This window comes from Mytilus edulis, chromosome 5 (assembly GCF_963676685.1).
Source record: "Mytilus edulis chromosome 5, xbMytEdul2.2, whole genome shotgun sequence".
Lineage (NCBI taxonomy): Eukaryota > Metazoa > Mollusca > Bivalvia > Mytilida > Mytilidae > Mytilus > Mytilus edulis.
This window is the reverse complement of record NC_092348.1, coordinates 27654032-27676618: the sequence shown is the minus strand read 5'-3', so window position 1 is coordinate 27676618 and position 22587 is coordinate 27654032. Positions and strand designations below refer to the sequence as shown.

The 22587-nt window shown below is 31.5% G+C and overlaps 2 protein-coding genes across 3 annotated transcripts in view; both read left to right on the top strand.

The window, feature by feature from the left end:
- Positions 1-22587, top strand: part of LOC139523335 (hemicentin-1-like) — a 70540-nt gene that overhangs the window by 30800 nt on the left and 17153 nt on the right. For both annotated transcript variants that reach the window (XM_071317215.1, XM_071317214.1), the window contains exons 28-39: positions 12581-12889; positions 13438-13743; positions 14275-14586; positions 15401-15715; positions 16127-16429; positions 16683-16991; positions 17285-17590; positions 18305-18604; positions 19316-19615; positions 20576-20872; positions 21257-21556; positions 21930-22238. In XM_071317215.1, the coding sequence (XP_071173316.1) occupies positions 12581-12889; positions 13438-13743; positions 14275-14586; positions 15401-15715; positions 16127-16429; positions 16683-16991; positions 17285-17590; positions 18305-18604; positions 19316-19615; positions 20576-20872; positions 21257-21556; positions 21930-22238 (3666 nt within the window). The remainder of the gene's footprint in view (positions 1-12580; positions 12890-13437; positions 13744-14274; positions 14587-15400; positions 15716-16126; positions 16430-16682; positions 16992-17284; positions 17591-18304; positions 18605-19315; positions 19616-20575; positions 20873-21256; positions 21557-21929; positions 22239-22587) is intronic.
- Positions 14-9538, top strand: LOC139522583 (basement membrane-specific heparan sulfate proteoglycan core protein-like). Its single transcript, XM_071316049.1, has 11 exons — positions 14-62; positions 2458-2763; positions 3163-3489; positions 3900-4205; positions 4621-4926; positions 5212-5517; positions 5867-6178; positions 6648-6956; positions 7319-7624; positions 8022-8324; positions 9114-9538. The coding sequence occupies exons 1-11, from the start codon at positions 14-16 to the stop codon at positions 9425-9427; spliced, it is 3144 nt and encodes a 1047-aa protein (XP_071172150.1). The 3' UTR covers positions 9428-9538.

Sequence of the window (22587 nt, the reverse complement as noted above, 5' to 3'; positions counted from 1 at the left end):
AACATCATGCAGCATGGATCATGCTCCTTGTATATCTAAAAATAGATTATTTGATATGATATGTTAGAACGGTATTATTTGTAGCAAGCTGGTAGATCTAGGTTCCAACATTATTTTTTTAAGTTATTTATAGGAATATTTATTACGACAGGACCAGATTACTGAGTTTTAATTATATTTTACATGTTTGTATCACAATACCAATTTCATTTAGGACTCATTTGTGAATTGTAACATTTAATTTATTTTGTTACAGAATTGTAGTTTGGAAAAGACACAAATAAAACGACAGTTTCTATGATCACATTGGAAATTCAGATCAATAAATACTGATATTATATTTAATATTACAAGTGTAGTAAATGAGTCCAACATGAATAAGGGTGTTGATGAAAGCCTTTTACACATAATTTGAAATTTTAAGAATAGTTAAACTGTTTCTTAAGATTCCAAATCACATATATTATATTAATTTAGATATTATAATTCAATTGCTACCCTATTATTTAGCTCTGTTATGAAATTATAAATGGAAAATTGATAGTAAAGAGAATAGCAGCTTTGCAATGCACTATCAATTAGCACATGTTCCCAACATTGAAGAGGTAATATTGACACTGGCTGTACAAACGCTTAAATGAGTGTAAAAATTCATTCTTAAGCTATATCCATATTTGGATGTTGTATTCTTCCATTAAATGTATATATATAGTACACACAATGCTTCAACAGAGAAAAAAAATTATCTATACTTTCTTTTTTGAAGCAGTGTCTATTTCTTAATATTTATTTGCTTTTTTTTTCTTAGATAGATCGCTCAAATCTGCTTCTACACGATTCAGAATCACATGCAATGAATCCAAAGTGCTTACGACAATTTTGCTTTCAGATATTTTATCGTAAAACCTTTAGTTTGTTATGTATATTTTAGCAATTTTCAGGTACAAATGAAAGAAATATTATTACACAAGCATGCTTTGTATATAGGCAGCTGCAAGGTTGCAAGTCATATTTTTCTACATTTTTTTTCTTATCCTCTTTATTTTGCTTTGGGTTGAGACTTTGTTTGTTCCATTAACTTTAAAACAATAACATTGTTTCTTGTTATTAATATTTGTACTAGCATGAGTTTAGAATATAATTTTAGTCAATGTACACTTATTATTGCAAAACAATCTGTAAACTTAGTTGATACATTGAATTATATATGACATTGTTTAGATGATACTGTACAATTATAATAATTGAACACTTATATATTATATAGCATGGTATATGTATATGAATGATAATTTTAGTGAAGTTTTTAGTAGGCTTTTACCACAGTATACAGTTGATCCCTCAGTGTAACAATGTTATGGAAATAAATTACAATTGGTAAGAGTTTTATTTGTTGCTTTTTATGACGTGCTTGCATGTTTGTTCTTAACTTTCAACTGCATAAACTTTAGCTGTTGAGTATAATTCATGCATCTTTAATTAATTCTGAATGCTTTTAATTTTATTTCTGGAATTAACAACTTTATGGTCATATCATGATTTTCCTCATAATTTTCATTTGCATGGCTTATTTTCTTTCTTTTTTTTTGTGTAGAAATGACTTTTCCTTTAAAATTGAGAAAGCATTTTCTATAGAGGAGTTTATAATTATTCATAATATTAAACTGCTTATGTCTTCTTGGACTTTCTTTCTGTCTGTCTGTCTTTCCTTTTTAATTTTCTTTCCGATTTTATTAGAACTAATGTTTTATCTTTATTGTTATTAAATGGTTTAGAATTTCTTAACTTTTTTTTCATATATTAAATAAAGTTAATTTCTTTTCCTTGAATAACAACATCTTTGTAAGATTATTCTACCATATTAACATCTTCTTAAGGAGTAAAAGTGGGTTAAGTCTTTATTAAAGTAATTTTCATCAGTTAGTTTTTAGCCCTATCTAATACTTTGAATTTTGAGTGGGGATGTGCTTTGAAATTTGTATCCTTTTCTGTACTATAATATCATAAAACATATCTCTTGCTTTGGTGTCTATACTTATACCTCTTGTTGCTTAACAATAAATGTATTTGGAAAGGTATATAAAAATGCAATACAAATAATAGTCTATGCTACTTTCCTGTTATAGTGTTGTCTTATGCTGGATAGATTATTGTTGCAAATGTTTCAGATTTAAGTACAGTCAAAGAATTACTTTTACTCTGTTAAATTGTATTATAAAGAACTTGTGTTCCATTTGTTAAGAAACTTTTTTAAAGAAAAGAAAGAGATTTATTAACAATTTGTTTTAGTAAAATAAATTAAGTTACTTTTTATCATATATCATTGAGCTTAAATATGAAAAGTATAGTTTTTACTCAAAGATCGTAATTTGATTGGTTAATTTGAAATTTTCATGTATTTTGATATGTTGATATGAATTTTTCATGTATTTTGATTGGTTGATTTGAATTTTTCAGGTAAGCCAGTTGTTACGATTGGTGCACCAAGCTATAGTGTTGACTATGGCAGCTCTATAACATTGGTATGTACAGTAGTGGCTAATCCTGTATACATCATGGTCAGTTGGACTAAAACAAAAGCAGGTGGCAGCACAGAAAATGTTGATCTGTCTAACACTGCAAAATATTCTGGATCCCGAATAGGTTCACCGTCACTAACGATAAGATCAGCTGTTGATAGTGATGAAGCTACATATGTTTGTAGTGCTACCAATAGCATTGGACAGGGATCCAGTTCGGGAACTGTTTTAAATGTAGTTGGAGGTAAAGAAACTTATATGTTAAATTATAATTTTTTTAATTAGTGTTTCCATTTTATTTCAATTACAGCAAATTAAGAATTGGTATGCTTAAAAACAGATAGATGCAATTGATATAAAAAAGAACATGTGGTATAATTGCCAATGAGAAAACACTCCACAAGAAACCAAATGACACAGAAATTAACAGCTATAGGTCAATGTACAACCTTAAACAAAGGGCAAAGCCCATACCGCATAGTCAACTTTAAAAAGGCCGAACTTTTTTTTAAAGATCTTTTAAAGCCATTCAGTTGGATATAAAAAAAATTAAGAAAATAAGATTGTCAATAAAAAAACTTTGATCTTAACCATACACAACAATGAACAGAAATTTAGGAAGGAAATAATTTGTTTTTTCCAGGTCTGTTAACTGTGACTGTTCATCAGACGTCTTACTCTGTTCTCCTTGGTAACACAGCCACATTAGGTTGTTCATGGTCTGGTATCCCATCGGCCAGTTTTATCACATGGCAGAAAGTTGCCAATAATGTACCGAGAGCAACCAATAATGTGGCAGCAGATATCAATGTTGGTGCAAGCAACGGAAAATATGTTGGTGCAACTGTTTCCAGCCCTTCACTAATAATCACAAATATTGACAATGATGACAAAGCTCAGTATATTTGTACAGCGACCAATACTGCTGGAAGGGCATACAGTGATAGAACATCTCTAGATGTGACAGGAAGTAAGAACCTTTTTTTATTTTTTTTATTGATAAAACCAAATACTGTAAAAATGATACTGTTATCGTTGATGGCATATGATATGTGCCTAGAATTTATTTAATCGCAGAATACAGCTTAATTACTAAAATCTAGCATGAAAATATAAAGGTATTCTTAGAACTGGTATTGCTAGATTATACCATTGCAATAAAGCTTAAACAAATATTGTTTCTTTTTTATCTAACTTTCGGATAAAGTTTTAATGAAGAGATCTTTTGGTTAAAAAGACACTTAACATTTTTTTTGTTTTTTTTAAAGATTTGCATTTTATATAACAACAATGATATATATACCTGTTTGTTAAAAAATTTTAATAGAGGAATCTATTTACTGTATAGATATTATATTGTGATATTTCATTTACTTTTAGCAATTCCTCAGGTACAGATATTACAAGATTCATACTCTGCAAATTATGGTACCTCCATCACTCTAGATTGTATCGTAACGGCAGTACCACTTCATACTGTCGTGACATGGAGAAAAACTAAAAGTGGAACAGCAACTAATATCAACGTTGCAGCCTCTTCAGGGAAATATAGTGGTGGCACAGTTAGTTCTCCATCATTAGTCATTAACAGTGCTAATCTAGACGATGAGGCCAGTTACGTGTGTAGTGCTGAAAACAGTATTGGCATAGGGAACAGTTCATCTACAGTACTGGATATAGTTGGAGGTAAAGAAATAATAAATGTTTTTATTTATCACAATTATGTATTCATAAAGGTTTGTGTATATTCAAATACTTCTTTAAAACATAACTTTGACAATTTGAATATAATGAACCAACTGAAAAAAAGCTATAAAATATGTTAAGGTCATAAATCATTTATTTGAAAAAAAAATAGAATCATGCAAAATAAAAACTGAACAAGAACAAATATTAAACACTTTCAAAGACTAATAGTAATAATATATAGAAAGATACTACAGGGAAATTCCTAAAACTGAAAAAAAGAAGGATTTTTAGGTTGGTTATAAGAATTTCTAGGTTGCATTGACAAACGGTTATTTACCATGTCTTAAATTGCTTAACAACCTTGAATCTTTCATTTAATTATAGATAAAAGACTTATTTGTTGTGATTACAGGTTTACTGACAGTGACCATACCAACAGGTCCATACAGTGTTCAGGTGGGCAACTCTATAACCATTCCATGTATATTATCTGGACTTCCTGCTGCCACGCAAGTTCGCTGGAAAATGATTCAGAATACCATTACTACTGATATCAACATAGCAAGTGGCGGAGGAAAGTATGCGGGGTCTTTAACATCTACACCTGCTTTAACCATTCATAATGCAGTGAAATCAGACTCAGCCAATTATCAGTGCACAGCTACAAATGTGGTGGGAACCTCGTCCAGCCAAGAAACTTTTCTCAGTGTGTTTGGAAGTAAGTTAAACTGCTGTTATCTTTTTTGTTAGCTTTGACTGTACAGATGAAGATTAATTTCAAATTGGGTTTTTTTTCTCAAGAGAAGTTCAGTGCTTACTCTTTTATTTAAATTTTTCAGTTAGATTTGTGTCAAAGCACAATTAATGCATACATTTTACAGTAAAATTAAAGTTCAAACCTCAGAAGTAAATTTCATATATGGGTTTCCTCTATATTTTTATTTTGTTCTTTTATAACATGGAAAACAGTGTTTAGTAAATAAATATTTTTCTTTAACCTTAGATGTTCCAGTTGTGCAGATTCCAGCCAGGACATACTCAGTTAATTTTGGCGGGAATGTTATAATCCCATGTAGTATACAAGCTAATCCACTGCATACTTCTGTCCAATGGAAAAGATTTACACAAGGAACCCTACAAGATATAGATATAACAAACTCTGGTGGGAAATTTTCTGGTTCAACTTTGAACTCTCCTGATTTGGTCATTAACAATGCTGTTGCTGCTGATGAAACAAACTATATATGTACAGCTACCAATGCTATTGGGACAGGCCAAAGTTTTTCAAGTTTCTTAGATGTAATTGGTGGTAAGTTGATTTATAATATTTTTAATTGACCTTTTTCATTTATTTATTTGAATTTGTATCGATAATATCATTGTTGCTCAAATATCTCGAATCGTAACTTTTTTTACAGATAATTTTGTATGTCTAGCTTACTGTCTTAGACTAGATAGAGCTCAAACATGAATGATTTATAATCCCTTCAAAATCTTTTAAAAAAAAACCAACTTTTTATAAAGGCTCAATATAAGATCTTATTTTTTAATGGTGAATGTAGGGGTCAAATACATATTGATGATTAGAACAATAATTTAAATTTAGTCCCAAAATTGAAAAACACATTGTATGTTATTTTTTGGTTGTTTGATTGTAGGACTACTGACTGTTACTATTCCATCAAACCAGTACTCTGTACCTGCCGGTCAGGACATACAGCTCGTCTGTAAAGTAACTGGTACCCCAGCTGCCTTTTCTGTTCAATGGAAGAAGATAACAGTTGGAAGAAGTGTAACACAGGATATAAACATTGCCACCAGTAATGGTCATTACTCTGGATCCACAGTGGACACACCTTCACTGACCATACATAATGCTGGGGAGACAGACAGTGCTAATTATATTTGTACTGCTACCAATGCTGCAGGTGTGGCCCAGAGTCAAACTACTAATCTAAATGTTATAGGAGGTATGTGTGCAAATTTAGATACATCATACTTTTTGTAAACTGTGAAATTTATTTCCAAAGTCTGCATAGTAAATTTTGTTTGTTGGTGAAATTCTTCATTTTAGGACAACAGACGAGTTAGGAAATAGGTTTATCAATTTGTGTACTAAATATTCTCTTGAACTGACATGATTGTAATAGACCAGAAATTAAAAAAGACATAAATATAACATTGAGTTATAAGTATATTCTAATAATAGTATCTAAGTAAACTCTATCTTTTTGGACTTTTTAAGTTTTGTAGATTGTTGAAATCATACAAAAAAAAACAGCTTTGCAAACAGTTTTACTTTTGTTTATTTGTAGATGAACTTAAAAGTGTTGATTTCTAGCTATTCCACAAATTTGTTTGGAACTAATTAAAAAATGTTTGCTTTTACCAGTATGAATATGAATGTGTAACAAAACTAATAAAACTTGTATATTTCAGATATCCCGACAGTAGTGATATTAAACCCTCCCTATACTGTATCTTATGGACAGACAATCACCATTCTGTGTCAGGTCACTGCTACACCTTCAGCCAACAACATTATCTGGACAAAAACCATCAATGGAGTGGATACACTGATAAATGTGGCCAGCTCTAATGGGAAATACTCTGGTTCTACTGTAGATACTCCATCTCTGACCATAACAAATACCAATATAAAGAATGACGAAGGAAACTATGTCTGTTCAGCTACCAATAGTCTGGGAACTGGTCAAAGTGCTTCTGTTTTCCTGGACGTCATTGGAGGTAAGGGATAATAAAGTCAGAATTTCTTTTACTGCCACCACGCTATTTTCACACACAATTTGTATTTATGTATGTATAATTGTGATATGCAGTCACTGACAAGATAAAGCCATGTTTTGAACATTATCAGTACATTCTGTCAAATTCTTTATTAAAATTATGTAAAATCATGTAATAAACGAATACAGATTCACAGAATTTATATTGAAATAAGAAGATTTGGTATGAGTGCCAAATGAGACAACTTTATATCCAAGTCACAATGTGTTAGAAGTTAACAATTATAGGTCAAAGTAGGACCTTCAACACATATTGTCTGCCTTAATATTCATAGTTCAAAATTGTTGTTCCCATGTTTTAAGGTTTGCTGACTGTCAATGTACCACAAGCTAAATACACAGTTCAGCAGGGGAGCAGTATACAGATGGTCTGTTCCTGGAGTGGTACACCGAGCGCTATAGCTGTAGTATGGAAGAAGTATATCCTTGGTGTACCTACAGATATCAGTGTAACTAATGGCAATGGGAAGTATGGAGGGTCTACTGTGACATCACCTTCTCTCACAATTAGTAACGCTGATCAAAGTGACAAGGCTACTTATGTTTGTACTGCCACAAATGCTGAAGGAACTTCTAATAGTCAGCCAGTAAATCTGGAAGTCACTGGAGGTATGTAAATTTTAATGCATATTGTATGCAAATTACTGATGTATATTAGTGCTATTATTTTTGGAGTATTTATTTACTTGTAAATTATGAAACAAAAGTGAAAAATTATGACTTGATGCATAATTTGTTTTACTGATTATATTTTTCAGCATCATGTACAGAAATGACATCAATTTATCTCGTATTATTATTATTAGATATCAACGGTTTGAAATGATAAATGCAGGCATACATTTCTGAGAGTTAAAAACTTTATCTGTAAGTGGACCATTTATCTGGTCTGTTTACTATTGACAGAATGACATGATGTAACTTTAAGACCCTTAGTATGCTCTCTTCATATTTAATTAATTATCAATGTCTCAACAAAACTTAATTACCGAATACTGTTTAACAGGTGTTCCTGTTGTGAGAGTCAAGCAGTCAGTCTACACGGTAAACCATGGAAGTTTTGTTATTTTGGAGTGTACAGTAACTGCCAATCCAACTCATACAACAGTACAATGGTATAGAATCGTTAACGGTAACCCTGTAAATGTGGATATATCCAAAACTGATAAGTATAGTGGATCTACTGTCAGCAACCCATCACTTACAGTTCTCAGTGCTTCTAATGCTGATGAAGGAAATTATGTCTGCTCAGCAACTAATTCTGTGGGAACATCTCAAAGTTCACAAACATTTTTGGATGTGCTGGGAGGTATGTCTCAAAAGATAAAAGAGTTCTTTGACAAAAGCATGCTGTTTAAAAATTTGAATTTGATCTAGACCTGCAAGTTTTTAATAATCTAACATTTTTATTTCTCAATTTAAAATATAATTGTCTTAGTTCAGGGAATTTCAATAGAAAAGTTTACTATATGAATGATCAGTATGCATGGCTGATACTTTTTACTAGTTATATAATTTAAGCATGAACTTGGATTTTTGGGGGTTCAAATTTAAAGGATCTATTTAGAAATGTTAAATTTCCTTTGTGAATATATATTTGACCCTTCATACAGTTAAAAGTTACCATTAAAGTTCTACTGAGGTAATGCTTTGATGATTGCTTCACCCTACAAATGATTCTGTAAAATATAAGACCCATTATTATGATAATTTACAAATATAAAAATTAAATAAAGATATTAGAGATTTTACTGCATGTTTCTAACCATTTCTTAAATTATTAGTAATATTTGTAAACGAATGCAGCTTTTTTTTTTATTTCTTTGAAAGCTTACTGTGATTGTTGCCTTTTGTTTATGTCACACAGTCAAGATGATACAATTATTGCCTTTTGTAACTTCTCCAAAATTAGAAAAAATTATTGTAAGTCTTCAAAAATCTGTCCTGATTATACTATTTGGATAATGCCTTTAATACTGATAGAAAATTCTATTTAAGAATTCTGTCCAATAATTTTTGGGACAAATTGCAGCTAGGTCTTGACATATCAAAATACTCTAAATTACTCCTAACAAAATAATTATTTACTTACACACAGATATATTGACTGTCAATATTCCCCAAAGTCAGTACCAGAACAACTTTGGCACCAATGCCACCCTTACATGTCTTGTGACGGGAAGTCCTCCTGCCACTAATGTATACTGGACAAAAAGCCATGCTGGCGGCACCTCAGCAAATATTGATATGACAAATACAAACAAATATGGCGGATCATCAGTTAATAATCCTTCCCTGTTTATATCAAAAGTTGATACAAATGACGAGGGGGATTACGTCTGCTGGGCTACGAATGCCGTAGGAACAGCTCAAAGTAGTTCAACTAATTTAAAAATCAGTGGTAGTAAGTAAATCGTCCAATGTAGATGATACCCCTGTTAGAACCTCCTAATATCACTTCAGTGTGTAGTTATTATCACAACAGTAGCCATGTTTAAACACACGGGAATTCTGATATATGTCACACCCAAATCTAAATCTTAACAGACTTGTAGTCAATGTTACTCTTAAGTTACTTGTGTCTCTTGATAACAATTTTCATGGATTATAATTATATTATTGGATGTTAATTAAACATGCTCATAATAATTTTTTGGCAGATACATTTTATTTTGGTATTTACGAAAGAAAATTAAAAATCAGTTTAGTAAAAACTATGAATTAACATAAATTCATTATAATCCTTGAAAATGTACATTACTCTGTGATATATTTCTATATAAGGTCCTTCCATTAGACTTTCTCATTTCTGTTAAGACTCTGAGACTGAAAATCTGTTTTGAATGTGAAATATATAAATACTTTCACAAGAGGCGAGAGACTGATCTGCTCTGATAAATATTCCCTTTATAAATATTTGTGTACTCTGAAATTTATAGGACGATTTAAAAACATCTGCATTGTATTGATTTAATTATTCTGCTGTTTTAGATGGTTTATAACTTATGAATCTCATGCATAAGATTCAAACTATAAAAAGATACCTTCAATATAAAAAAAAATATGTTTATTTTACAACAAATTACATTTTAAGTCTTTAAAACTTTCACATGAATACTAAATACTGTGGATTCATATATTTTCATCTGTGCCATTTTATGTGAATTAAAAAAATGATTATTTTTTTCGGTGGATTCGTAATGTCATTCCTTAAAAAATCTATGTATTGTAAAAGAATTAATTTGGGTGTAACTTGAACCACAAAATTCTTAAAAATTAGTACAAATTGAATATTCATGAAACCACAGTAAATATTGATTGTAAAATTGATTACTGTGTACAATGATATGTATCATCTAAGTTTTTGATAGTATATGTGTATGTATTGCTTATTCTTTGTAAATGATTATTTGTATTCTTTCTATAGCTTAATGCTATTTGAAAGGTAGTATATATATTTCTATATGCTTTTTCTGCCTTACTTAAGGATTCAAGATACATGCTTTTAGCTGTGAACATTTTTATAAAATTTTAATGCCTTTTCAAATTTAACTATATTGTAACCATCCTCATAAATGTGTTCTCTAATTTTATGGAACAATAGTGATGGAACAAAAAGCATGTTTCTTGAAGCTGTCCACAATGCTTGAGGTTTTGATATTAAATTGATATTTAATGATTTAAAAAAGCGCTAAAGATTATCTGGATAACAAAACAATAGTTCAGTTCATCATTTTCTGTATAAATTAAACATACCTGCCAACTGTCACTATTTGCGGGGGATTTCCCCCATGAAAGGTCCCACATGGAAATTTTGAAAGAGCAATTTGTCCACATTTTAACAAAACAGTTAATTTTACAACATCTATAAGCTTTAAAAAGGTATGAAGAAGCCTAAAAACAACAATAAGTTACATCTGCAGGCCCCCTGGAAGGTTTTGTAGGACTGTAAGAGCCAACTTGCACGTGAAACCCCCATAAGCATTTTGCAAAGTTGGCAGTTTTAATTTAAAACATGCAGAAATAATATTATTTTTAATGCTGGTAATTCTAGTTAATATTAAAACCTCATGTATGTACTTAAAGCACTTTATTTTTAATGGCTATTAATATTTGTCATACTTGACATTGGTGTAAGACTTATCCTTCTTGTTAACTTACACACAGTAATTTGTAATGGAAAAATCTTGTTTTTGTGAAGTTTTTGTTTTTGAAAGCGATCTTTTTATGTAACTGGAAAAAGTCATTTAAAACTTTTAGATTTTATGGAATTCTGATTTGCTGATACTTTTGTTCGTCTGGGTTAAAAGATGGCTGATTTAAAGATGTCTTCTAGGTTTAGTTGATGGATTTTTGTGTTTTGATGATAGCTCAGTTTTCATATTATTGAATAGTTTATTATTTTAATACATGAAGATTATGTCTAAAGTATAAGAAACAGGAAGGTCTCAACAGTTGTTCCTTTGAAAGGGACAGTTTTTGTTCAGAAACTATTCAACTATTAAGCAGACTCTGCTTTAAACATTGATTTTAACCATTATTATGTATCTAAAGGGCCAACGCTATATTTACTAAATACAGTAACAATAATAAATTTGGAAAAAAGATATGTTTCTGCTTATTGTTTTTAACATAATTCAAGCTGTTGGATTTCCCTTTGGATTGTTTTACAATTGGTTATCTATAGAGTCCTTTTATAGCTTAATACATGGTATAGATTTTCTCATTGTTGAAGCCAATATGTTGAACTGCAGTTGTTCATATCTTTGCCTTTGGCCTATTTTGGATAGTTGTCCCATTAGCAATCCCTAGTTTAAAAATTACTTAAGTATTTAAAATCTGAATTATATAATAGATAAATAATAATTGCAAATGCCATTGACCAAAGTGCTTTAATTGCTTAATTGTGGCTGATTTACTAGGCTTTAATGCATGCTTTATGTATAACTCAGTAGATTAGTAGAAACTTATATATAATCATTAAGGGGTAAATGAACTTAATAATTATATTTGTGATTTTCAGCGCACTTTTTTATGAAGTAGATTTTAACATGTGTTTGGTTTTTTGTCATTTGATTTTAAAACTGTTTACTGAGATTTGATGTGTGAAAGCACAATGGAAAATAACAGTCTTATTCACCAAAGAAAATCATATGTCATATTGAAAGGCTGTTGTCGACTTTATTTTCCATTTGATTGTATTGAGTGCCTACCAGCTTGCACAAGTTTTATTGAAACAATTTTGTACTAAACAACTAATTGTATTTTTTATTTTATTTCAGCTTTCAATAAATAATAACAATCTAATTTAAATGTTTAACTTTTAAAGGTTTTACTTATTTTGTCTTAATATTTAATTTAATTGTTAATTTTAGTGTAAACGAATACACATTTTTTTTTTTTTTTTTAAATGTGTTTGCAATGAAGTATCAATGATAATTATTAACAGTCAAACTTTTACATGAATATTTAAAAGTCTTTGAATCTTAAATTTTACATGAATATTTAAATGTCTTCAAAAAAGATGAGGCAAAATTCTAATGTAAATATTTTCTTTTACTTTAGATGTACCAACTGTTACCCTGACTACAACTCTGTTCCCAGTACTAGTAGGTAATGACATTACGATTGGTTGTAATGTCATATCCAATCCAGGTGCAACTAATGTATACTGGAGATTTGAGAACAGTGGTAGTCAAATAACCACTATTAGTCCAAACTCAAACACGGCTAAATATGGTGGATCAACCACCACTTCTCCATCACTTGTGATAAAGAATGTTGATTTCAGTGACGCTGGAAAGTACACTTGTTACGCTACTAACAGTATAGGAACAGGGAACAGTCAAGAAGGAACTCTACAAGTATCTGGCCGTAAGTTTTCTAAATATACATGTATTTATTGTTTAAATTTGTAATATTGGGTTACTTATATACATAGCTTGAATAGTACAAACCATGTGTCCATAATCAGAGGCAGAGGGGAGGCTACTCTGTTTATTTAATACCGACTGTGCAAGGGCTGTATAGCCAGTCAAGCTTGTTAAAAACTCCCATATATATTTATTTAACAAAATATATGGTTAATGCATTGTCTTTTTTACAAATGTGCTCCTAGCATGACAGTAATAAAAAAACAGGTTTCATATCTAATAAATTACAATTTTTATGCAATTACTTTTTTTTTGAAAGGTTTTGAGAGTTTTTAGAAGAGAAAATTATTTTTCCTATACATTAAAAATACAGATTGCAATATTTACCCTATTAGGATGCTACCTTGATAAGAAAATCAAGTAACAATGGGAAGTAAATATATAAATATCTTACTCCATACTAAGAATTACATCCTATCAAATATAAACAAAAAAAGCAAAATTACAGAATTTAATAAACTTATTGTTCATTTTCAAATTTGTTTTCAGAGCCTCCAAATGTTGTGGTTACTCTACCAAACTACAGTGTTGATTTCGGTCAGCAAGTGACTCTTGGGTGTACAGTTACTGCTAATCCAGCCCATACCAGTGTATATTGGACCAAAAATAAGAATGGTATCGTCACTAATATCAATGTGGCAAACAGTGGTGGAAAATACAGCGGGTCTACAGTTGGCAGCCCATCACTTACAATAACCAATTCTAACCTGGACGATCAAGCCAGTTATATCTGTAATGCACAGAACAGTGTTGGACTGGGATCCAGTTCTAGTACAGTTTTAACAGTCTCTGGAAGTAAGTTTTGTAATGTGTAATGAGAAATACTTGAATTATTTTTATTAGTTCAACAAAATACATTTTTTATCTGAGTTTTTGTGAGTTAGGTCAATTATATTTGTAAAATAATCAGTATGAAATTATGCATGTATATATTATTGATTTAACATTAGTTGAGGTCATTATTGACTTGTTACACAAAAACATTTTACAAAAAAAAATCCATTTAAATAATGCATATTCAGCATAACTTACAGTAAATTTTAATTTCATCATATTTTGTTAAAAGTGCCAAAGATTTTATTATGTTTTCAAATTATATGAATATGATTGCTATATTTTATTTTTATTTTTTTTTTCATTTTGACCAATAATTGAAATGTTGAACAGATTTTACGGTTAGAGAAGCAGAAAAATGTAACCAGAGAAACTGTTCCAAAACAAAATATGTAAATACATTTTTGCATCAAAGCATAAACTAACTCATTCTTCAATTAAATTGAAATCAGATCTTTCTAACTTTTAAATACCTACATATTTTTTTTACAGATATCCCAATTGTAACTGTCACACAGAACCAATACAACGTTGATTATGGAAATACCGTAACTTTAGGCTGTACCGTCACAGCTAATCCAACACACAGTGTTGTATACTGGCAAAAAATAAAAGGAGGAGTCACATCTACAATTGATGCCAGCGCCATCTCTAACAATGCCAGATTAACCGGCTCTACTGTCAACAGTCCAAGTTTAGTCATCACAAATGTTAATTTAGATGATATTGCATCCTATATTTGTTTTGCTCAGAATAGTGTGGGAACTGGACAGAGTCAGCAAACTAACCTGGCTGTTTCAGGAGGTAGGATATAACTGTAGAAGTTAAATTTATCTATGTGATGTTCTCTGTTGATGTAATGTCGCGATAACAAAATGTATGTCTTTCTGACATTCCATGTTGATCTAACTTTTTTTGGTTGTTTTTTTCTTTTGATAAAACAGATTTATTTAAGAGATGTCTAATAAAAAGTACTTATTCCTGTAATTAGAAGTGATATAGTGATATAGTTCTGGCCGCTCAAGAACCTCATAGGTAGTTGTTAACACTGCTGTAACTTAACAATTACATAATTTTTATGCCCCACCTACGATAGTAGAGGGGCATTATGTTTTCTGGTCTGTGCGTCCGTTCGTTCGTTCGTCCGTTCGTTCGTTCGTTCGTTCGTCCGTCTGTCCCGCTTCAGGTTAAAGTTTTTGGTCGAGGTAGTTTTTGATGAAGTTGAAGTCAAATCGACTTCAAACTTGGTACACTTGTTCCCTATGATATGATCTTTCTAATTTTAATGCCAAATTAGAGATTTTACCCCAATTTCACGGTCCACTGAACATAGAAAATGATAGTGCGTGTGGGGCATTCGTGTACTGAGGACACATTCTTGTTTACTTCTATTGTTATATTGACAGATTAGATAATCTTAATAATTTTTCTGACAAGTTCTTCTATTTTTTTCACCCTGAAGGTATAAATAGTTGAAAAAATTACATAGATATTGATATGAATTTAATAGCAATAGGAACTTATTGATATTTAGTCACAAACATATTTGTTTTATAGTTTATATTTATTGGTATGTTTAAAACTAGTAAATTTAAATGCTTTACAATTTGAATTACAGCCCTTCCAACTGTTGTTGTACTGTCCAATAGCTACCCAGTAACTGTAGGAGGTACAGTCACCCTACAATGTGTGGTCAACGCTAACCCAGGTCATACTGTAGTCCAGTGGAAGAGAATTGTTAATGGTCAAACTCAGGATGTCACAGGTGTGGGTGCTCCTGGTAGTGGAAGCAGATTATCAGGTTCAGCAGTAACTTCTCCAAGCTTGACAGTCAGCCAGGCTAGCTTCGCTGATGAAGGATCATACATTTGTACAGCTACTAATGCCATTGGTCAGGGATCAAGTAGTCAAACATTCTTAGACGTCACTGGAAGTAAGTTATTACAGTGGACACATTTATTTATATATTTTTATTTTATGTTAAAATTTTAGTCCAAGAAGTTAATGTTGTGCCATTTCAAAAGTTAAATTGAGTAGTGTTATATGTCACCAAACTTTTTTATGACTAACAGATTTTGCCAAATGCCATTAACATGAAAAGAAAGAATGTAGCAATATTTTTATAACTTTAGATATAATTTTAGAAAAATTTCTTGTCTTCAGTATTTTTAGTATAAATGAAAAAGGTACAAAAAAATAGGTTTTAGCTCTGAAATATTTATTAAATGTCTAGCATTCATCTTTAATAGAAATTAGAAAGAAAAAGTATTCCTGTGGATTTAACTTAGTACGTAAATTGTAACCCATTTAACATGTTTAATAAGCTAATGCTATTTTATTGCAGATGTCCCGACTGTACAAGTTACCCAGTCAGAATTCCAGGGAGATTTTGGACAGTCAGTAACATTAGGATGCACAGTAACAGCCAACCCATCAGAAACCAGAGTATACTGGAAAGTACTGGATAGTAATGGAGCTTTACAAAATATTGATACAGCTGTATCCCGGTACAGTGGGTCTGTTGTTGGGTCACCATCTCTAATGATATCTGGACTCAATAAAGCTGATCAAGCATTTTATCAATGTTTTGCTGATAATGATGTTGGAACAGGACAGAGCAGTCAAACTTTCCTCAGAGTTCTTGGAGGTATTAATTTTATGACTTCTTGTTAAAGTATTCTTGATCATGACTGTTTTGGATTTATAATTCAAAATTTAAAAAAAAAGTAATAGCAAAAATACATATAAGAAATCTATACCTGTCACCAATCCCTTTTAGTTATCCTCTTTAATGTAGACTTTACTTTGATATTATTAATTCCACACAAATATTTACATTATGCAATTGGTATAATTTTTCCATTTGACTAAAATTTTCTTTGTTTAATGCTGTTTAACAGAGGTCCCAGCTGTGACTACACCAGCAACACACCAGTTTACCCTTGGAACAACTGCTACACTTTCCTGTACAGTAAACGCTAACCCAGCAGCAACATCAGTTTCCTGGTCCAAATACAATAATCAGAATCAGTTAGTGGCCATCGATATGGGAACTAATAACAACCAGAAATATCAAGGATCAACTGTAGGAAACCCATCCTTGACCATATTGAACACAGTGTCAGGTGATGCAGGAAGATATGTATGCTCAGCTTCAAATGCTGTGGGTACTGGTAACTCTGGCACATCAACATTAGATATCACTGGAGGTTAGTTAAATATATAATTAAGTAACTCGTTAAAGATACCATGCTAAAAACATTTCAAGACGTGCATTTTGTTTAGAAAGGAGAATTAGTGAGGCTTGAATAAATCGAAGGCCGAATAAAGTATGAACAAAGTTCTGAAACCTTTTGCCTAATACAGATAAGATTATCTACTCGTTACATTTATGCCTTTATAATTAACAAAATTTTAGCATTTTTACCTATTTCTCTTCTTGAAATACCATAAAATATTTAAAGGCTATCATAAACAAGTTAATTTTTGTTTCCATTTTCAGCTCTCCCGATTGTCAACATACCACAAAGTACCTATGCTATTAGCATTGGTAACCAGATAACTTTAGGATGTACAGTTTCTGCAACACCAAAAGAAACCGCTGTCTTCTGGACCAGACAATATCCAAACGCTGGTGAAATAACCGTATCAAAGGTCAATTCTGCCAAGTACCAAGGCCAGACAGTCAGCTCACCATCTTTAATCATCCTGAATACTGACTTTAATGATATAGCTACTTACCGGTGCTATGCTACAAATACAGTCGGAACTGGTTCAAGTAACCCGACCAGTCTCACAGTCTCAGGAAGTAAGTATTACTGTCATGTGATCTGAGGTATTTTTTAATAAGGGCTATTCCATTAAAATGTATGTGTGAGGGTAAGAAGGGACTTTCAAAATATCCTTACAAACAACGGATTATTTTTTAGATAGTTTTGCATTATGCCACATAATGGTAATAGAAGCATACTGAAAAAAGTCACATTCAATGATTAAACATCCCTTCCTACCCTCCTTCATACATAATGATTTAGCCCTTATAAAATGTATTATGATTGCTTAGGTCACATACATAGCGGCAATAATGAAGCCACATAATACTTTCCCAATGAGCCAATATTGGAAAAGTCAGAAACTTCATCTTCCAAGCATAAGCTGAACATGGAATGAACACAGGGCAGGTCTTTTTAATTGAAAAATAAATTATTTCATTTTAAGAAACTTAAGAACAGTGCCTGCTAACTCAAGTTGGATGAAATATTTGCCACTGGATGTTAAGCAACCAACAATGAATCATTTTAATCAGAATTGGTTTGCTTGATGGTACATGTATTCTTGAATTTGTAAATATTTGTACAAAATAATTATATACATTAACAACCTCCTGTTCATATGAAATGCTTTAAAATATATTTTACTGCTTTGGTTGTTAATTGTGAATACATAGTAGCAATGCAATGAAAAAAATTGAAGATTTTTCTAAAATTATTTAATTTTAATCTTTTTTTGTTCTTTTTTCCAGATGTACCAAGCGTTGTGATACCACTTAGTCAGTATTCTGTAAATTTTGGCAGTTCAGCAACTATACCATGTACTGTCACAGCCAATCCAACTCATACCAGCATTCAGTGGAAAATAATCTTAAACGGACAGGAACAAAATGTTGATATGCAAAATAATAAATATTCTGGTGGAACTGTGAATTCACCAGCTCTGGTTATTGCTAATGCTCAACAGGGAGATGAAACGTTTTACATTTGTACTGCAGCCAACAGTGTTGGAGCAGGACGAAGTATACAGACCTTTTTGAGGGTTGCTGGAGGTAAGGTTTTTTTTGCTTAAGAAGGGGGAGGGCAGACATACAAAGGGATAAGTTTATCTATTTTTACTTAAGAAGGGGATGGGCAGACATGCTAAGGAATAAGTTTATCTATTTTTACTTAAGAAGAGGATGGGCAGATATGCTTAGGAATACATGTAAGTCATAATAAGAGGTGTAAAGTTTTACAGACCTCTTCAAATATTTTTGAAATAACATTTTATGTAAAGAGAGAGAATGATAGAATAGAAGAAAGTGTAGAAAGAAGAAAGGGATGGGAAAAAAGGGGATAGAATCTAGAAGAAAAGCTATAATGTCGTTGTCTTCAATGTAACTTTTACATGTATGGTCTAACATGCTTAAAAAATTTCAGAAAATTTGTAAAATATTTGGATTTAGATGTTTTAGATTTCCTGACATAACATCAGACCACAACAACCACTTAAAAACCTTACTGCATATGCTGCATATGTTATCTTGCTAAAATGCTTTTCATCATTTGGTCTCTGAGGGAGAGTTCTATAAATGCCAATCATACCACATCTTCTTACCTTATATTTATGGTGAAATATTTGACTTTTTCTTCTTCTTTTATTTGCATTTCCAATTTACCAAATTTAAACATAAAAAACCTGCAAAAATGTCTTAAAATATGTAATAATTTTTATTTTTTTTAAAGAAGTGTTAATAACAGTAATTTTCTTTGTATTTCAGATAGACCACAGGTAGCAATTGGATCCAGTACTTACCAGGTTCAGAAGTATGGCACAGTAGAATTAGTCTGCACCATTACAGCCAATCCTGCTGCCAACACCGTACAATGGTACAGATACGATGGTGGAGTTCAAACCAGCTTACGTAATGTAGCTGGAAAATACAACACCCCCACCGTCAACAGTCCAAATCTTCAAATAATCAACGCTGATCTAAGCGATAGAGGATATTACATCTGTACAGCAGCAAATATTGTTGGAACTGGAACCTCATCCTCTACATTTGTTGATGTTACTGGCAGTAAGTAACTATAAATATGTAGACCATGGCCAGCTAAGGTCCGCCTCCAAGTGCTTGATTTTCAGGCTGCTTTGAAGACCCATTCATGGCCTTCAGCTGTTTTCTGCTCTTTGATGGGGTTGTTGTCTCTTTGACATATTCCCCATTTCCATTCTCAATTTTACTATAGGTACTGGTATATTGTAGTAATTAAAGGGTGCACTTGAAAGTAAACACATGTTTATCTTTTACTTTTTGTGTAAACTTACAATATAATAAAGAATTGTGACAAAATGTGAAAAAATGTTACTCTAGTTAAGAAAATGGATTTGGAACCTGTTTTGCAATCCATGGTACATTGTATTATCATGTTATGAACATTACTGTAAATTCAGAAATTATTGTGTGCATTTATTATTGAGATTTTGTACTTTTAGACTGAAATGTGATTTTTATTTTTGCGATATGGAGAAAAATCCTGTTTAATTCCTATTAAACAAATCAAATTGCGAGTTTAAATTATTGCGATTATAACCCTGTCTCATAATTCAATAATAAAAACTTTGCAATAATTTCTGAATTTACAGAATCTCCTTTGGGGATCTGCCAGGAATTTAGCAATTATTTAAAAAAAAAACCACAAAAAAGCAAAGATTTAAATGATGACAAGCTTTGACAAGTTCCTCACTTGGGAAAAGCCCATACATAGATTTCTTCCCTTCCTTTATTTAAATTTGAGGATAATAAAAGGAACATGCATCATCAAAAACTAAGGATACCAGTAATGTTCTAAATAAAGTCAAAGTCTCAGTAAATTATCACATTTTGATATTGAAACCCTTCCATGAACAAAAAACAACTCAAAACTTTCAAATAAGAAAAAGACCCAAGTAAAAGATTTTTGGGTGAAAAAAATACTTTATTGAAAAATTGAATACAAAGGGAGCTTTCCATTTCTTAAATTTGATAATTTTTTTACAGATGAGCCAATTGTTACAATTCCTCTGCCTAACTACAACGGTCAGTTTGGAGGTAATGTTGAGTTGACCTGCAATGTAGTAGCCAATCCTAGTGCAACAGTGGTATACTGGACAAAAACAGTAGGTGGTCAAACAACAACAATCGGTCAATCTACTGGAAAATACAGCTTTTCAGTCAACAGTCCATCTCTTATGATCTCTAATCTAGATGCCAGTGATAAAGCCAGCTATACATGTTATGCTACTAATAGCATTGGCAGTGGTAACAGTCAGCCCACAACTCTGGATGTTATTGGAAGTAAGTTCATTGGTGTAATTTGCCTATTTTTTTTAACTTAAAAATAAAAATGAAATAATTTTTCACTTTCAATGTTATAACTTTTACAAACAATAAATATGTCATCAGTAGATAGATCTTTTACAGTGAAACCTGTATTGTAAACTGTATAATTGCATCAAGAAATACCAAGGATATTGTTTATCATTTTAACCTTTCTATACCAGTCCCATGCCTATGCAAGCAGGATCTTCATTACTGAAGAAATTCTGTTCAGACAGATTTCATAGCACAATGAATTTAGATTTAACAATTTCAAGTTTAAAGTATTAAAACTTGTAATGGAGAAAAAAAAATTTGTTCAAAAAGCCTGTTGTTTTAAATTACTATATGTTTGTATTACAGGTATTCCACAAGTTACCGTTCCTGCCACAGTCAGTGTCAACATTGGAAGTACAGCTACTTTAACTTGTTCCATTCAGGCAAATCCTACCCATAACTCTATTAGCTGGCAGAGAATTGATGGCAATAACCAAGCTACAACCATCACTATTGACAACAATAAATACTCTGGTGCTACAGTAAATAACCCAACACTGACCATCACTAATGTCCAGATGAGTGACCGTGTCAACTATGTTTGCTTTGCCACCAACAGTGTTGGAACTGGACAGAGTGGTTCACTTTTCTTGAATGTCCAAGGCAGTAAGTAAAATTTCTTGTTCAAGTGTCATTTTTTTTTTTATTGAAATGGTTAAATTTTGAATGGATGTTATTTTTGCTTATTTTGAAATCTTTTGCCAATATGATACCTACAATCAACAATATTGATGTGAAACATGCATTCATCTAAATTTAACCCTATCACAAAATATTATAACTTTTCTGCATGTAGAGTGATAATTGGAATCTGTTTTGGCAAGCTAGGAAAGTAAACAAGCTCTAAAGATTCAAGATTAATCCAACAATTGTTTAACAAAATATTTATATGTTGAAAAAGTAAAAATCAGTAAGTCATATTGATTTGAGTGTCAAATAATAAAAAAATTAAACTTTTTCTACTATTTTGAATTAACAGATCCACCAGTAGTCAGCATTGCTTCTAACACTTACCAAGCTCCATGGGGTGATTCTGTGACACTTGTCTGCACTGTCACTGCCAATCCAACACATACTAGCGTCAGCTGGAAAAAGATACAAAATGGTGTCGTGACTAACATTGTCCCATCAAATAATCCATCCAAATATGAAGGTAGTACCGTATCTTCTCCATCACTGATAATCAAGAATGCAGATAGAAACTCGGATCAGGCTTTCTATGAATGTGCAGCTACAAACACCATTGGAACAGGAACCAGTTCAAGAACTTTCCTAACTGTTACCGGAGGTATGTATGAGTCTCTTTTATTTTGTCACCTAGAACCAGTTCAAGGGCAATCCTTTTTGTTACAGGAGGGCTAATTGGAATAGACCTTCCATTTGGTCACTTAGAACAAGTTTAAGAACTTTCCTTACTGTAACTGCGGGTAGGTTTTAGTCTCTTCTATTTGGTCACTTACAACCAGTTCAAGGGCATTCCTTGTAGTGACAGGAAAGGGTATAAGGGTCTTCAATTAGATCCCCTGGAACCTGCACTACATTAGACTTTCATCATTGTTCATCTTATGGAAGTGAAGTGTTATTACTTGTTTTAATGCAAAGATTTTTCTGTTATGTATGTACAGGAATGATTTTCT

Bases quoted from the DNA above. Each gene is read 5' to 3' on its own strand.
- LOC139522583 (XM_071316049.1), top strand. From the start codon at position 14: ATGGATCATGCTCCTTGTATATCTAAAAATAGATTATTTGATATGATA. The intron at 63-2,457 runs GTTAGAACGGTA...TGAATTTTTCAG, and splicing joins TAGATTATTTGATATGATAT to GTAAGCCAGTTGTTACGATT. The intron at 6,957-7,318 runs GTAAGGGATAAT...CCATGTTTTAAG, and splicing joins TTTCCTGGACGTCATTGGAG to GTTTGCTGACTGTCAATGTA.